General features: G+C 37.7%; 1 protein-coding gene across 4 annotated transcripts; it reads right to left on the bottom strand.

Annotated features, from left to right (window-relative positions):
• Positions 1-312: 312 nt before the first annotated feature.
• Positions 313-16,235, bottom strand: topaz1 (testis and ovary specific TOPAZ 1). Of its 4 annotated transcripts, XM_051136984.1 has the most exons (20): positions 16,186-16,235; positions 14,967-15,660; positions 10,161-12,600; positions 9,963-10,033; positions 9,700-9,761; positions 8,106-8,217; positions 7,925-7,977; positions 7,742-7,828; positions 7,568-7,631; positions 7,309-7,460; positions 7,130-7,222; positions 6,889-7,004; positions 6,710-6,776; positions 6,399-6,570; positions 4,105-4,205; positions 3,862-4,027; positions 3,631-3,783; positions 1,658-1,861; positions 1,298-1,475; positions 313-1,205 (listed from the first exon to the last, which is right to left on the bottom strand). In XM_051136984.1, exons 1-20 carry the CDS (start codon positions 16,213-16,215, stop codon positions 995-997), a joined length of 5,226 nt encoding a protein of 1,741 aa, XP_050992941.1. In that variant the 5' UTR covers positions 16,216-16,235; the 3' UTR covers positions 313-994. The 4 variants fall into 4 exon arrangements, with proteins under 4 accessions (XP_050992941.1, XP_050992940.1, XP_050992942.1 ...); XM_051136983.1 differs by lacking the exon at positions 16,186-16,235 and having other exon boundaries at positions 14,967-16,175; XM_051136985.1 differs by lacking the exon at positions 16,186-16,235 and having other exon boundaries at positions 315-1,205; positions 10,161-12,114; positions 14,967-16,175.
• Between the last annotated feature and the right edge of the window lie 1,821 nt (positions 16,236-18,056).

Genomic DNA, 18,056 nt, shown 5'->3' with positions numbered 1-18,056 from the left:
CATTTTTGCTTATTAAACTACAAAACAAAAATTTCTCTTTTAAGACAATAGTCCACATTTGCATACCATTTAAGACATTTGCAGTGTGACTCAAACAACAAATTTTTTATTGGCTACAAATATTTAAGACCAATTTTTTTTTTACCAAATCTGTATCAACAGCGAAAAGAAGATTCCTTGTCCACATAGACTTCCTTGTGCCATGATTAAATATAAGGGGGGTTCAGACAAAGCAATGTATTCTCATTTTTGAAAGACATGCATATAAACAGCACTTGAAAAGCAAAACAAATTGTGTTGACTCCCTATAAAAATGTGGACAAAATATAATAAAACTCACATCAGATTGGTATTAATTTTAAATTTATTTGTATTTTCAGCTAAACTGAACAAACTGAAATGTACACGTGGCAGAACAAGACAAAGTGTATCCAATGATGGAATGTCTTTCATATGAATGTATGTAAGTGCCTTTCAGAGCTACCGTGTGTACCATATGATTTTGTAGTCTACTCACCAAATGAATTGGACAATTTCTTATTGATAAGTCAAACCGTGAAAGTAACTCTGTGTTGTCAAATCTTTATCCAAGCCTTTAGTAGAAAAAAAATGGAAAACTTCACAAATGCAATACTGTTTTAGAAAAGCTTTTTATATATATTTACGGCAACCGTTATTTTTTGGTAGTTGTTAATTGTTTTTTCTTTCCATATGAACGTTTTCGCAGCCTCAGATGTAAATCTCTGGAAGTTGAAATTGTTAAGAACATGAAACTAAATATTACAAAACTTTTTTTTCTATTTACAACTCAAAACTAAACAATCTTGTCCTTCAATAATTGTTTAACAAAGAAATATATAAAACAAACACCACAAAAAAAATTGTGCAACCAGTTTCAAGAAGTCTCAAAGCTTCAACAGTCCACAACATAAATTAACCTTCGATTACACTGAGAAGTTTGTTTTGGGACTGTTCACAAGCATGTGTGTGTATGCTAGCTTGCCCAAATCTCTCGCGCCCACCGCTCGTTCTGCAAAAACCATTTGTGGGCAGACCCACGGTCCAGCTGAAACAGTTGCTCTTGGCTTTTATTGACAGTTGTGTAGCGGATGCTCAATTTGGGGTTTGGTATGAGAGCTGCAGAGAGCAGCCGACAACCGGCTGCCAAGTACACACTCTCCGTTACATCCTCAACATCGGCGTGCCTAAACCAAACAACTCACATACTCACAAATCACGACCAAACAATATTACGGTGCTAAAGCTACAAAATAGTCTGTCTATTATACACACGTACCTTCTGAGCGTAATGACGAGTGGCTGTGAGGCTCCATCCGGGGCGGGTAGTTTGGTATTAATAAGGGTGATGAACATCTCAAAGGCCAGTGTCATTTCAATTTCAGTGAGACTACATGGCAGAAACAGAGAGTCTCTCTCACACACCACTGCAGAGTAAAACCCTGCTGACTGAGCACCTGAAACACAAACAGTATACAGGATATTCAGTGTTTGTTTGACATGCTGGGCAACATCAAATGATACATCAAAATACATGTGTCTCTGTAAGAAACTGACTAAAATGGACTCTTGCATGATCAGTTTAGGTGATGCAATGGCAACTGTTGATTTTGTAATACTGCAGAGTTATCTGACTCACGTTTAAAAAGGCCCCTGGCACGGCTCCAGTTGTTCTGTTTGCCCAGTCTATGGATGAGGTTCTGTAGCTGGATGGTTTCAGGCACCATACCATGTGTTAGCATGAACTCAAGAATGTCTGCTGCGACTGGCAACGTCTGCTTTAGCAAGCACATACGTAGATGAGCACTGAATGTTTCAGTGTAGTCGTTTATCTGCACACCATCTGAAAACATGAATTCAGGTTGAATTCAAAAATGCAATATAATATATATAACTCAATCAATCAATTAGTCAGCATGTCAAGTAATTAAAAAATTAGTTCACTTCCAGAATAAAATTTCCTGATAATTTACACACCTCAGCGTCATCCAAGATCATGTCTTTCTTTCTTCAGTTAAAAACAGCTTCATGCAGCTTCAAAGGGCTCTACATGACCCCAGCCAAGGGAAAAGGGTGTTACCTAGTGAAATGATCGGTCATTTAAAAAAAAAAAATAATAATTCTATACTTTAACCACAAATGCTCATCTTGCACTAGCTCTATGTCCACAGCATCAAGTATTACGTAATCACGTTGGAAAATATCACGTGTGGTTAGTTCTTCATCTGTGTACTCTGGTTAAAAAAAGGTAGGGCAGGGCAGGGCCAAAAAAAAAAAACCTCCATCTTATTTTCTCTTGCAACTTCAAAATCATTAGACATTGTTTTTTGTTGGACTTTCTTTGCACGTTCACTTCGTAAACACTGGGTTGGTACTTCCACCTACGTCACGCGTGACCTTTACAACGTGACTATGTAATGCATGAAATTGTAGATGCAGGGCCAGTGCAAGATGAGTGCTTGTGGTTAAAAAGTATAGAATTAAAAAAAAAAAAAAAATTAACAATTAAGAAACTGACCAATATTTTCACTAGATAAAACCCTTATTCCTCAGCTGGGATTGTGTAGAGCCCTTTAAAGCTGCATTAAAACTGCAATTTGGACCTTCAACCCCATTGGCCACCAATAAAGTCCACTATATGGAGAACAATCCTGGAATGTTTCCCTCAAAAACCTTAATTTCTTTTCAACTGAAGAAAGAAAGACATTAACATCTTGGATGACATAGAGGTCAGGAAATTTTTATTCTGGAAGTAATTCTTTAATTCAATTTACAATTGACTGATAGTCCCAACTGTAATAGACTAAACTACAACAAATAATGTGTTAGAACACACACACACATAAACATCCTTGCTAAATAAAAGTAAATTTCTCTGAAAAAATAAAATAAAATAAAATCCTACCGACTAAATTTTAAATGATAGTGTATATATTTTTGTTTGGGGAAATCTATGTGATGGTTTTTTTTTTTCTAAGAAAGTAATACTTTTATTCAGCAAGCATGCACTAAATTGACCAAAAGTCACATTAAAAGCGTGTGTATATTTTTGTTTGTGGAAAAGTTTGTGTTGTTTTTTTCCTCTAAGAAAATAACATTTTTATTTAGCAAGCATGCATTAAATTGACCAAAAGTCACATTAAAAACCGTTGTAATGGTACAAGATATATTGGTTTCAACTGAATAACTGTTAGGAACAAGACAGAAAAAAATAAAACTACATTAAAATATTTTGCTGTAATTAAAATGCAACCGTGGCTAACCCCAAGGGAACCCTGGGTATTAAGACTTTAATGGCTTAATATAACATAAATGATCGTTTCAGTATTGTATATTTTTCAAGTTGTACTGTGGCATAAATAGCAACAGGTAGCACCGCCAGTAGCTTACTGCGTGCAAACATGTCACGTCTTAATGGCATCCCATGTAGCCACAAGGATTTTTTAAATAACACAAATCTTTTGTGGGCTTTCTACTACATATTTTAGTAAGAGACATAATTTACATTATATTAAGCCATACATATCTTAATACCCAGGGGTTTCCTACTGCTCCCAAACTTTCGACAGTAGCATAAATCGCAATGAGAGAGGACGATTGCTAATAACTCACTCATCGGTTCTTTGATTCCGGGTAAGTTGGTAAGAATCTCAAAGGCGTCTCTGTGTGAGGTTTTCCCAGCTAAGAGCGTCAGGACATGTTTTCGATTTTCAACGTCAGCCTGCTCACAAGGCCACGTGCTCGAGCTCACAAACCAGCCATCAGCTGAAGGAAAAGAAACACATAAACATATGATCTCTTCTTTACAGATTCTGAACACCACACACAAAATCGCCCCTTTACCTCTCAGCACTTTCAACGCTCCCTCAATACTCCCGCTATAGAGGAAGAACTCCGTTGCCATAGTGACCAGTTGACAGCGAGACACCCTGTGTTCGTTCCCCATAAGCCCTTTCAGAGTGATGAACTCAATGTGCAGCCTGAACAGCACACTGACCAGCTTCATTCCCTGAGCACATGCAAGACACGGTCAATCAAAGATTCACTGCTGTACAGAACGCTTCCACGAACAGGACACACACCCACCTTATTCCAATCTCGTGTCCTGTGGTACCTGAAGATCAGAGAGACTCCAATTCTCCCCAGGATGTTTTTTATCATGTCACTGGACGAGACTTGCTGACACACTGACAGAAAGAGACATAACTAATCGTGAAAAATTAGTGGTCCCAAACTTTCTGAACAATTACTTTTAAGGATCTACATTTAAAGGGATAGTTCACCCAAAAATGAAAATTAGTTTTTAATTACTCACCCTCATGTCATTCCAAACCAGTGAGGCCTTTGTTCACCTTCGGAACGCAAATTAAGACGTTTTTGATTAAATCTAAAAAGTTTCTGACCCTGTATAGACAGCAATGCAACGGACACATTTAAGGCCCAGAAAGATAGTAAGGACATCAATAAAATAGTCCACGTGACATCAGTGCTTCAGCCGTAATTTTATGAAGCTACAAAGAAATTATATGCAAGAGAAAAGAAATAGCTCAATAAAGACAAAGTAATCTTGTAGCTTCATAACATTATGGTTGAACCACTGATGTCACATGGACTATTTTAATGACATCTTTACTGCCTTTCTGGGCCTTAAATGTGACAGTGGCGCTGCTGTCTATGGAGGGTCAGAAAGTCGAAATCGATATCGAAAATATTTTAATTTGTGTTCTGAAGATGAATGAAGGTTTTACGGGTTTGAAACGACATGAGAGTAAGTAATTAATGACAGAATTTTCATTTTTGTGTGAACTAACCCTTTAAATATATATTTTTAATGACTGTGGAAAGCCTGATTCAAAAGCTTAAACTTAAAATGCGTATAAGTTTAAAAGACAAATTAAAACTAGATTACAATAAAATGTTGAAAAACCTCTTTTTAACATTTATTATATGACACTGAGGATCATGTGACACTGAAAACTAGAATAATTGCTGCTAAAAATTCAGTTTTGCCAACTCAGGAATAAATTACATTTTAAAATATATTTTAAATACAGCTATTACAAATTGTAATATTTTAAAATATGTTTTAATGTATTTTTGTTTAAATAAATTCAGACTTCTTTTGAAAAGATTTGTAAAAAAAGTAGGGCTGCCCTCAACTAAAGATTTCTTTGGTTGACTATTAGTCGTTCATTTTAAGCATTAGTCGATTAATTGTTCATTTATTTATAAACTGTTTAAATCATAATAGTGCCTACATAGCCTAGTAAGCGCTTAAGCGCATCCTTGCCACAGCGCACAGCAAAAGTAATGATTATGAATGTGTCTGGGAAAAACAGTAAGAAGGCTCCATAAACTTTTTAATAATTTATTGATGAACTAGTTCTTTCTTTGTTTTCAGTTTAAGAGATGAAGTTGGCGACACTGACTCGTCATGATGCGTCTGTATGCATGTTTCATACGGATTACATAATCTGAGAATTTTTGTTTTCCACTTGAATTGGCTCATTTGAAAGTAGACATTTCACTTTCTATAGATATACTTTTTTTATATGCAGAGTTTTGGACTTTCGCGCTCAAGTTCACAGAGCAGAAAGTGCATCCTGTTTGCTTTCATTATTTTACAAAAGTGCAATGTTTCGTTGTTATTGTGAGTGCACACAAATAAACAGTCTTTACAGATTTGAAAGTTGTATTCCTTTTATCTGTATGACCAAAAATGATGGAGTATTTTAAGAGCAGGTGACTACACCAGCGCCTCCAACTGTCATGCAGTAATAAGCGCACTACTGTTCAGCTTCCACACTCTGCACAGCCTAATAGTGCACATTTTTCTAGGTTAAAATTAGATTGAGCATCCATGTGAAGTTGCTATTACTTACATATTTTAGGTCAGAGATCTCAAACTCAATTCCTGGAGGGCTGCAGCTCTGCAGAGTTTAGCTCCAACTAGCTCCAACTCACACCTGCTTGGAGTTTCTAGTAATCCTTAAGACCTTGATTACCTGAATCAGGTGTGTTTGATTAGGGTTGGAGTGAAAATGTGCAGAGCTGTGGCCCTCTAGGAATGGAGTTTGAGACCACTGTTTTAGGTGATACGCCATATTTGAGGTTGATGAATGATAAGTAAGTGTTTGGATGTTCTGCTTGATATACTGTACCACAAAGACCAACCGTTAACAATCTGTCAGTCACAGACTGTGTGACTTTGCCTGTGGATTTTTTTGTATTTATTTATTTCTCCCTGCGACTAAGCAACTTAAAAAATTTTGGTCGACCAAGTCTCTTTTCGTCGACTAACGGTTAGTTGACTATAAGGGGACAGCCCTAATAAAAACCAAAGTTTTGAATGTACAAATGAATTACTTTACAGTAAGTACCTGATTCAGCAAACAGCTCATATGGTAGGGTGTGTTTGCCTTTGGGCTCTTTCAGGAGTGCCATTGTAACACAGCAGCAAAACCTGAGAAGTTCTATTTGACTGTGTGAGCCCTCACAAACATTGCAGAATAGTAGTGCTAGTCCAGCCCAATCTTCCTGATGCTTCAGCATCTGGCCACACACATACATACATACATACATGTAAAACCTCTGCACGAATGATAATGAAAATAATGCTATTTTCATGAAAATGTCTGGAAATGAAAATGGAGCAAAGTGTAAATACGTCAATAGAAGTTAGTGATCTTACCTCAACTCTAACAACAGCCTGGGCCAGATCTGACAGCTCAGAGGTGTGGGGGTTTGTTACCAGAGCTCTACAAACATAAATGAGTCCATGTGTGATATATATGATGATTTCATGGTAATGTAACATGATAAAACAACAAGACTAATGATGCAACTGATCTGTTGTGGGAGGGTGCATACCTGCATTTAACAGCCATGAAAATGTCCATCTGCTGTCTAGGAACCTGCATCATTTGGAGATGACTCTGCATGATCTCACACTGATCCACACTGAATACACATCCTGCCTCCACAATCTAAACACACAAACACACTTTAAATGGACATTCAGGCTAATCTGACACGCACAGATGCAAAAGGAAACCATCTCTTAACTCCAGTACATCATTTAATGATCTGATGCTCTGAATGTGAGCATTACCTTTGAGGTGAGGTGAATGAGCTCAGGTACAAAGTTCATCAGCCCTCTTTCTCCCACAAGATTAAAAACGGCTAACACAATCTCAGGTGGAGGCTGACATAAGAAATAAAAATTAATAAAAGGCATTATATATAAATTACATTCTATAAAAACAAATGAGCACGAGCAACCACACTCACCAGTCTCTTGTGGTTGAGAAGCAAGTTAATGACTGCATCAAATTCCCTCAGCAAGCACAAATTAAGGAGAGATGAGAGCAGAAAATTGACAGTCTCCTGGCTGAAACTCACACTGGGAGAACAACTGCTGTAATATCCCATAAACACCTCCACTTTATATAGGAAGACAGACAGAAAACCCATTTAGTCAAACTGAAATTATTCATCAGCATAATTCACCCCAAAACAGGGACGTATTGCTTTAATAAAGTCCTGTTACCTGCTCGTAGAATAAGGGCATGATTACCAGTATGACAGAACTTCTTCACTGTATCCATGCAGAACTGAAAAAAAAAACAAAAAAAACAAAAAAAAAACATGACTCAGATGCAACTTAACCAGAAGAGGGCACTCAAATCAAAAAATACTGAACCAGAATCACATTACAACACACCCTTTCATCTCCATCTCTAGGTACGTGAAGGAACCGACAGGGACATCGCATACAGGAGTTATATTCACTGAAGTAGAACCAACAATACTGAAGACACAAAGAGAAGTTTGGTTAAGCACAGAAAAGTCATGGCAGAATAACCATTTAGTTCACTCTCCCATGTCACTGATGGAGTATACTCACATTACAGTTTAAAGTTCTCAAAGCAGAAGTCTCTTTTGCAGTCACTTCGTACCCTTGGACATAAAACAGATAATGTGACATTTTGCTTAGACTGACTACTTGGCAACATGTATGCAGATAAACTCATTTCATAAGAAAAATTATGAACATGTCAGGTAGCTGATGTTTGTTTTTGGCCTACCATTACTGCATGTGTCCATCACAAGTCTTGTTGCTCTTGTGTTTATTACTGTAATGCCATACAGATTGTTTGTTTGTCTCATTTCTTGGTTGTTATTGCAGTCTGTGGCATTCTGCAAGAAGAGGACATTAAATATCAACCTTCAGCTCATCACAATGTGTTCAGAACAAAATGTCAAATAATTGTTAAAAGTGAAGTTTCACTTCTGTGACAATAGCAGCAACAAAGAGATTTGCCATAAAAATCTTACTGGCCCTTTTGCCTGCAACACAACTGCCACGTTCAAGGCCCAGAAAGATACAAAGAACATCGACAAAATAGTCCATGTGACATCAGTGATTCAATCGTAACGTTATAAAGCTACGAGAATAACTTTTGTGTGCTAAGAAAACCAAAAAAAATGACTATTTTATTTAAGACACAGAAGAGGAGAAATAGTTGAATGAAGTCATTATTTTTGTTTTCTTTGTGCACAAAAATTATTCTTGTAACTTAACCACTGATGTCACATGGACTATTTTAATGTCCTTACTACCTTTCTGGGCCTTGAACATTCCATACACATTTCATAGTAGCTTGAGTTAGGATGCAGATGTAGATTATCAAAATCAGTAATATCGATATTGTAGTAACCTAATTTTTATATGGTGAAATTTAATTATTCTGTTTTTTTTTGTTTTTTTTTAATTAACCATTGGTCTTTCATAGTAGCATACATTTAGATCATGATAATCACAGTTAAAACCACAAATATAGCACCTCAATACCATGGTAAAAATGTAAAATGGTTTCTATGTATTTTTATGAAAAATAGTAGTCTAAATTTATTTAGTATAAATGCATAAATGCTATAGCTTAATCACAAAAAATACTGTAATTATATTCCATTACTCCTCCTCAAATACATTTAATACATGTCTACATTAATAATATAATACAATTCGACATGAATACCCACATTTCTGACACAATACCATGGTGCAGTTAGAGCTACTATGGTAAATCCACGGTAGCCTAAATGACTGTGAATAGTAGATGGCCTTTTGACTGTATCCTTGCGCAGTGTTTCTCCTGTTTGTCAGCTCTGTTTCACCAGGCTGTAAACAGAGATATTTGTGTCTGAGACTCATCAGCGAGTGAACGCCTCTGCTCTAGGAAAGCTCACGCCGAGCTGCCGTTTGAACTTTGATCTGAGCGGATAAATAGCCCGATTGGTGCGCTTCAAATGACTAGCGCTCCTAATTCCGTCTTTGCCGCAAAAACATTATATTGAACATTTATCGAACTTTTGTTATCATTTATCGAGGAAATTTATATTGCACGATAATTATCATTATCGATTTATTGCCCAGCCCTACTTGAACATGTCAGTTGCACTGCTGTCTGTGCAGGGTCAGAAAGCTCTTGGATTTCATCAAAAATATCTTAATTTGTGTTCCAAAGATGAACGAAGGTCTTACGGGTTTGGAACGATATGAGGGTGAGTAATTAATGGCGGAATTTTTGTTTTTGGGTGAACTATACCTTAAAATGATCACAATGCTGTTAAGTTGTCAGCAATGTTATTAAAGGTTTTGGAGACATGCAAACTGACCTCTGACTCTGAAGTACTCATTCCCTGGACAGGTTGAGCTCTGTAATTCTCTGTCTCCATAACTGTAGGTAAGAAACAGAATTTGTGTCACTTTCTTGTAAAAATAAGAAATATTCTTGTAAAAAGTCAAAATATTTGATCGACAACAAAATGTTATCCATAAAGACCCTTTGCACATTAATTAAACTTCCATAAATCAGCATTTAGGACAAAAACAAAAAAATCTAAATAAAATTTAATAAATACAATTTTTTTAGTCAAACCTGTCAGAGAACTGCCATCGTTCACACTATCAGTCCTGATGTCTGCAGCAGTTTGGCAAGATTTGCTGGTGCTTTAACAAAAATGATATGAAGGCAAACTGAATAAACAACAACCATATTCTTGAACAACCAAGACTTTCTTCAGGCATTTAAAACGAACTATCATAATGTACATTTATTGAATATTAAATACCTTACCCATCTGCATTTAGGTCCCACACAATCTTGCAATGATTCCCTGTTTGAAGTTTGTCTTCTGTCTTCGACTGCATCTTCTCATTCTCCTCTGCGGACGTGTCCTGTTTACTCACAGTTTCAGTAACAACAGCCCCGAACAACTCTGGATCATCCTGTATCACGTCCAGTACAAGAACATCTTCTTCATATGCTCGAGAAACATCCAGGAAGCTGTCGCCAACCGCTGGAAATTGTTGAGAGGCAGAGCCTTGTTCTTCATCATTAATTGGACCTGTCCCATCATCAGACTGCGATCCCTCAACAGCATCATGTTCCGTGGAGTCATCTGACGACAGACTAGCCACATGTTCGTTTTCATCTTCCGAAGAGGAGTCTGTGGCTGTGAAGTTGACAAGTACTTCAGGATTGCTGGCAGGTGTATGCAGTGTGGCAGAATTTGGAGCATCGCTTTCCGCATCCAGGTCCATTGCAGAAGCTGTTGCTGCAAAAGGAGGATGCTGTGCTTTTAGCATTTCTACCTTAAGACATATTTCCGAAAGTGAACCAGGGTTATAAAGAGTTTGTCCAGCATTGTTTTCATTCAACTCTTGATTCTCAACTGACGGAACTCTTGAGGTTTGGCTAACAGGACAAGTACTGATTTTAGGTTCCAAAACATCTTTGGACCCTTTTCGATCTTCTCTTATGACATCAGCCTGATTTTCGGACCCACTTGAAAGCGCCGTCTGATCAGATGCTTTAAGCAGGCAATGTCTTTTCAAAAGACTGCTGTTTTCTAATGATGTTGCATAGCCAACACCATTATGTTTGCAGCTGTTAACCTGTTCAGTCACTACAGGTGCCGACTCAAGAACATCCTCCAAAGCCTTCTTTAGACTTTGATTTGACTCAAGCTCTGCAGCTTTGGAAACACGAGTCAGTATGACTTTCGGACTCTGCGCCAGACCCCTTTGAGTGCTATTAAGCGTGCAAGTTGGTGATTTTTGCTCCCCCAGTATGTCTCGAGTTTTTAAACTGCAACTGTTGTGGTCTACAAATGTGACTCTTGGATTAAGACTTTCTGCTCGATCGTTTGGAGTCCTTTCAAGTGTGCAAGTGGGAGGCATTTTGCCTGAAGCAGATGGCTGCCACTCCAGTACGTCTCTACTTTCTAAACTGCAACTGTTGTAGTCTGCAGGTTTCAAAATAAAACTGTCTTGAGTTATTGTACTACTTGGATTAAGACTTTCTGCTTCATTTTGATGTGGTTGATGCACAGACAAACAAAGTGGTTGCCTCGCCAGTAGTTCTCTTGTTTCATCACTGCTTTTGCTTTCCTTTGCGGGTTTGGAGAGTTCATTTTGAATGTCGTTTTCTGTTATGCATTCAGGTGCTACACTGAACGATGTCTGAACGATGGCAGGAACTGTGGTGGTCGCAATCCAGCGGGGTCCAGTGCGCAGCGATGACATGAGTTCGTCAGGAGGGCCCGTTCTAGGGAAGGGCCAGGTTTTGCATGTACGAGCGCATGATGATTGAGGGAAAAATATGTAGGCTTGCACTCGCTGGCAGGAGAAACTCTCAGGTGAGTTTACTTCACCATCAGAATCCTTGTTACTACTGTCTTCCTCTTTCTCTTCATCCAGTGAATTTCCACTGTTCTCCTCATCAGCATCATCCTCACATCTGAAACCATTGACAGCAACCCGTCTGAGTATTAGAGGTGGTACACGAAGCACTGGGGTGGAAGGACTTTCAGAGATATTTACCACTGGACAGGCTATGTCTTGCTCACAGAAATGCACAACGGGACCATTGTCTTCACACCCTGGGAGTACAGAGCTGGTTCCTTCGACGTCGGTCTGTCTCATACTCTCGCAGTCTGGACTCCTTGCAAGACAAGCATCCCATTCCTTGACAGATCCATCTGTGTCTGAAATGTACGTGCTGCCTGTAGCTCCAGATGGTGGATCACCTGATGAAAAAGAAGCACAGCTATGGGTTGGTGTGGAAACTTCCCAGGACTGGTTGGCAATCTTACTTCTACACTCCTTGATCCCGTTGAGATGCGCAAGGAAATCAAATTCTTTCCTTAAGCACTGCACTCTTTTGCACTTCCTCTTTTGTCTTAGTACTGCTGGTAAGACGCATGAGAAATCACGAGAGGCTATGTCAAACACTCTGGCTACATCACACAGATTCACCACAGGGTATTTCTCGAAGCGGAAATTCATCGTGGTCGGGGACTCTGGGATATGACCAGCATCTTTCCGCCACACAGTCGGGTTGGGGTGGTCAGCTCTAGATCTGTGAGTGAGTAAACGGGCCAGATTCTTAATAGGGGGAGGATTGTATTTTACATCACCACACAAAGCACAGCATGAATTTTTCACCAATCGTTTGCGGTCTTTCCTTGTGTCTGACCTAAGTTGTCGTCTCAGCTCAAGTTTTGAACTGATATCTGCAATCAGAGACAAAGAAGGTGAGAAGGGTGAGAGCAAAAATGCAATATGAATGCAAAGAGCCTCGCTATGACCATCTCCCAAAATGCTGATATTTTCATTAAATTACTTTAATTAGAATCATCTTATCGTAAAGGGATTCTTCGACCCCCTAATTAAATTTTTTCCATTTACTCATCCTCATATGTCTCAGACTTTTTGTTCAGATGAACAGAAACGATTTTTTAGAAGAAAAGTAATTCAAGTGGATAGTAGCTCAGAAGTTGATGCTTCAAAAACAACACCTTGAATATTATAGCATCACTTCCAGGCCATCTGTCATACACATAAATGTGTCATATATCACTGTCAACACACTCTGAAGCATGGAATATGTGATTGTGAACCTTACTGCACTTACTGCACAACAAACTGACATTTACATCAAGTGTGACCTTATAAGAGTTGGCCAAAGGCACAGGTTTATAGTTTCAGAAGTTAAAAAAATCTGTATTCTCTTACATCTATCATTTCACTTCACACGACATTGATTCATCCTTCGTAGTCACCTTTGTAGTTTCCATTACAATCACATTGTGTTTTTTTAAGCATTAACTTTTGGGATACAATCCACTTGCATTACATGGACTCCCAGATATGGACTGTTTTTCTAAAAATCTTCATTTATATTCATCTAAAGAAAGTCAGTCATATATATATGGGATGGCATGAGGGTAGAGTATCACTTTCGAAACACATGGGCCATTCTACAGATTTGGTTCAAAGTCAGAGTTGGAAACATCTTGAAAAAAAAAAAAAATTCCCACAAATTTCATATGCAAATTGTATAATATCCAAGATACACATTTCTAGTAATTGTGCAGTAAATTCTCATATACCAAAACACAGTAATATGTAATTTTAAAAGAAGGGTTACATCGAACTATTAAGATTTTGCTCACATTTTCTTGTAAATATATATTTTTTAATATATATATATATTAAATATATTATTTTATTAAAAAGTTTTTAGAGGTAAATCAAAAGCAGTTACAATTTTAACAATATTTCAAGTGTGATTTATGACATCTTGTATTTTGAATCCATTTTTTCTTTGTAAAAGATAAAAGGTTGATCATACTGATTTCAAACTTAGGGATTTATTAGTTTAAATATACATTGAACCAAACACTCTCATAACATCTTAGTTGATAATTCAGTATACTATATTTTTGACAAAACATCCCATGCTTCTGTTGTGACTGCTAATTTTTGGTATTAACTACATCACATTACAGAATTTTAACTCACACACTAAATCGCTACTAAAACATACTAAAATACTAAAAACTTGCATAACTGTAAAAAATTTAGTTTATTTCCCCCAAATAAAGGATTGTGTTCCCTTTTGTCACTACTGACACAATGATGACGTTTCGGGCTTGACTGTTAAGGTAGTGTCACTACCGAATCTTCACCAAATGTTTTGGTCCTGACTGTTTTGATAGTTACAGTTTTAGATCTTTTTGAACCTAGCTCAAAGACGCTAATCAGCACATGGTTAGCTAGCACGTTTCTGAACAGTTGCACACATAACTTCCAAAAACAGTGTGTTTAACTATAGAAAATGTCGTCTGGTAGTGACATCCTTTAAAGTTACACACACAGATTTTTCAGACTTTTGAACAAAATTACCTCACAATGATGACATCAATCTACTCACCATGTAGCTATGAGAGAGAGGGACACATGAATATTTCCTGATCATAAATGTAGTGGTTAAAATCAGTCCCAGCCAATGAACTACAACAAACACCGTTTTGTGTTTTTTTACATAAAGTTTCATAATTTACAAAGGAAATATTTTATTTAAAAAAAACAATAATAATAAAAAGTCTTTTTAAAAACAACAATGGAATAAAACGCAAAAATTTCAATATCATTAAGTTGAAATTTAAGGGTTAGGATTTGGGATGGTCACCTCCCAACTGCAAGTACCCACTTAATGATGATTTTATATATATTAAGCGTACTGATATTTTAAATATTATTGCGGGATACAATAGATAGTAAAAGAATCTTAGTAAACATCTAAGATCTTAGTACTTAAATGCTTTTTAAATGCGTTTTTGGTTGTGGGACAGCAGTTTGCACCAATTCCGCAGAATGGCCCATATATCAATACAATTTTGCAAATGCGCTTATGATTAAACTGTTGTTTTAATATCTCTTCTACCTCTTGAAGGGCCTGGTAGTTACCCCAACTGACTTTTTGCTGCCTGTGAAACATGAGGTCTGGAAATAAATACCAGGTAAACATGTTTTTCACTAAAATACCCCCAGGATTGACCCTTATTTGTATGTATAGGAGCGTCTTGACCCTTACTTGCTGTACGTCCAGATATACCGCGCCTGGCTTTACTTGCATGGGCTCGCCGGACTTCCGTCTTGATGGTAGTTTTCACACGTCCATCAGGCCCATCAAAATGATCAATAAACAGTTTCCTCCGACTTCCTCTTCCGCGAAGAGGCTTTTCTTGCCCCAAACACTCTGGGCCGCCACTTTTTTGATCTAGTTGGGCAGGTGGAGTTTGTTCCACTGACTCCTCACAGACCGTCGATTTAATAGAAATATTATCTGACTCAACCGACACTTTACTGTTTATATACGACAGACCGTGACACTGCACGTCTGTCGGCCCGTGTCTCACGCTCTTCCCGCCATTTCGACGTTTTAAGCACAACGCTAAACGCAAACGGTAGAAAAATTCTTTTTTATGCTCGGAGGACCGTTTCATCGTTTTTTTGGACTGCGGTTCACTCCTTGTACAGGTACCCTGAGCTTTAGTATCTCCTCCTTGACAGCTACTAGAGCCACTGACTGTAGATGGGAAAGTACCTTGATTATAACCCCCTCCGCAGCCGTCATGTTCAGCATGACCGTCTTGTTTGGAGCTCGCTTGCCCGTCAAATTGGGACGGTGGGTCGTGGTCGGCTGTGGCGCAGGTTTGGTTGGCGTTTCGTTTTGGGGAAACGACATCTGCTGCCTCCGGGGCTGGAGAGCTGGATTGTTCTTGTACCTGTATGCCACGATCGGCAAGTGGATTTAAACCAGACACAGTTTTAGGTCCAGTCCATCTGCGTTTAGTCGGCTCTAACTTGTTATCGAGCTTAAACGAGTCCCTCTTCAATTTGATCCTCGAAACGCCGTTGCATGGAAGCATTACTGAAGCCAACCGCGATTAACTTTAACAAAAAACGTGCATTTGTATGCTGACTAAACGTGTGTCCCGCATAAATGAACTGAGGTGTCTTAAATGCACTTGAAAATAAACATATCAGAGTTTGATCTGAGGAAAACTGGGTCTGTTAATTAAAATATATTTACAAGACTAAACGCATGTCTCCGAGGAGTTAATGACAAACGCGTAGCAGCGCCGCATTAAGTCCAACGTGACGTGCATAAAGCTGGTAGAACGTAAAACAACAAACTGTAAAACAGATGCAAGTCGGAACCTTATTTTTAAAGACACTATTAATGAGTAACATGTTCCTCAATACCTGTCCGTGCCACTGAGCGATTATTACTAAAAGAATAAACACACCCTCTCACTTCCAATTTCGACGCAAGACATGCGCAATTGATTTTGGAGTGTTCGATGAATACTGCCGCCTAGTGGTTCAGTGTATGGGCAAACCATAAATACGTTCACTTTTGTAAATTGCAGATACATGCACATGATTAAATTAAACATAATTGTAATCAATATTATGTAAGTAATATTCTTGCATAAAACGTAGTTAAAAGTCTCGGGCATTCACATACAAATATGTGACCCTGGACCACAAAAACAGTCTAAAAAGTAGCAGGGGTATATTTGTAGAATATTAAGTAAAGTAAATTTTTTTGTGAATTTCCTACCGTAAATATATTAAAACTTACTTTTTGATTAGTAATATGCATTGCTAAGAACTTTATATGTAAAACTTTAAAGGTGATTTTCTCAATGTTTAGATTTTTTTGCACCCTCAGATTTTCAAATAGTTGTATCTTAGCCAAATTGTGTCCTAGCCTAACAAACCATACATTCATGGAAAGCTTATTTAGCTTTCAGATGATGTATAAATCCCATTTTTTTTTTTTTTTTAAAAAAAAGGACCCTTATGACTGGTTTTGTGCATATGATGCTACAACAACCTTATGCATTAGGCAACAACACATGCACAGATGGGGCACAGGCTGGAAAACAATGGAAACAACAATGAACTGTAAGAAATATTTCTGTTGTTTTATCATCTTGATGATTATGGTATGTCTGGAACAATAAAACAAGGTGCAAAATTTTCAACAACCAGTTGAACAATTTGTGTTGTGAAAAGCTCACTACAAATTGCTACTTGAATTGGGCGTTAAAAATTTATATGGCATGTTTGGAGGCCTCTTGTCTTCACTTTTATATTAATTTCTATATTTCCCCTGTGTGTTTTAACAGGGTCGCCATCATTGATCTCTCTTTAGCTGAAGGCACACAAACATTTGAGTTTAAGTGTACTAGAGGGCGATCCATATCTGCATCTTCCAGGAAAGTACTGGCAACAACAAGTGGCTGTAAGTGTCACTCTCAATCTCTCTTCTTACACTTTGCCACTCTTTTTTATAGTAATTGTTTTTGTCTGCTTTTGTCTTTCTGTTTGGCAAATACTTTCACAAATGTTTGGAAAATGTACTAGATAAAATTACTCTCACAAATTCCTTTGAATACAAACTTGCCTTTGACAGATATATATTCAGTTTGCTATATGCCTTTCTGATTGCTGTGTCACCCTCTATTTCTTTTTCTCTGTGTGTTTTAACAGAGCTGCAAAAATATTGAGGGCATTTTCCTACCTGGCACCAAAAAATACCTCACTCTGTGTGAAGTCAAAGATTTGCAGGTAAGAGATAAAAGAAGAGAGAACATGGTTTGTGCACATGCAAAGTCAGCAGTTAGGTGACATTTAAACAACAATCGGTATCATTTGCTACTGGCTTAGTGTATCATTTTGGTGTATCATCAAGATGTAGCTATACTGAATCTGGTCTTTTACTGTGCTAATGCATTAAAGGGGTCATCGGATACCCATTTTCCACAAGTTGATATGATTCTTTAGGGTATTAATGAAAAGTCTATAACATACTTTGGTTAAAATTTCTCATTGGTACTGTAAAAAACACCCTTTTTACCTTGTCAAAATCAGCTCTGCAGAAATCAGCCCATTCTGTTGCATGTTCCTTTAAATGCAGATGAGCTCTGCTCAACCCGCCTTCTGTGGAGTGACGAGCCGTGCTCTGTTTACTTTAGCCACGTTTAGCGTGTTTAGCTGCTAAACTTGCTAACTAGCACCTTATTAGGAAAGGCGATTGCAAAGATTCATAAAAAAAACCCCTTATACTCACTTCTGCTGTAAGTGAAGCTGGATCACCAATGATTCGCAC

The sequence above is a fragment of the Labeo rohita genome, chromosome 19, assembly GCF_022985175.1.
Source record: "Labeo rohita strain BAU-BD-2019 chromosome 19, IGBB_LRoh.1.0, whole genome shotgun sequence".
In the NCBI taxonomy this organism is placed as follows: Eukaryota; Metazoa; Chordata; class Actinopteri; order Cypriniformes; family Cyprinidae; genus Labeo; species Labeo rohita.
This window is presented reverse-complemented; position numbering and strand designations above follow the sequence as displayed.

Coding starts and splice junctions, on each gene's coding strand:
- topaz1 (XM_051136983.1), bottom strand. CDS start 15,804: ATGCTTCCATGCAACGGCGTTTCGAGGATCAAATTGAAGAGGGACTCG. Junction 6,777..6,888: donor TTCATGGCTGTTAAATGCAG/GTATGCACCCTC, acceptor TTATGTTTGTAG/AGCTCTGGTAACAAACCCCC. Junction 1,862..3,630: donor CGGAATCAAAGAACCGATGA/GTGAGTTATTAG, acceptor TCATGTTTTCAG/ATGGTGTGCAGATAAACGAC.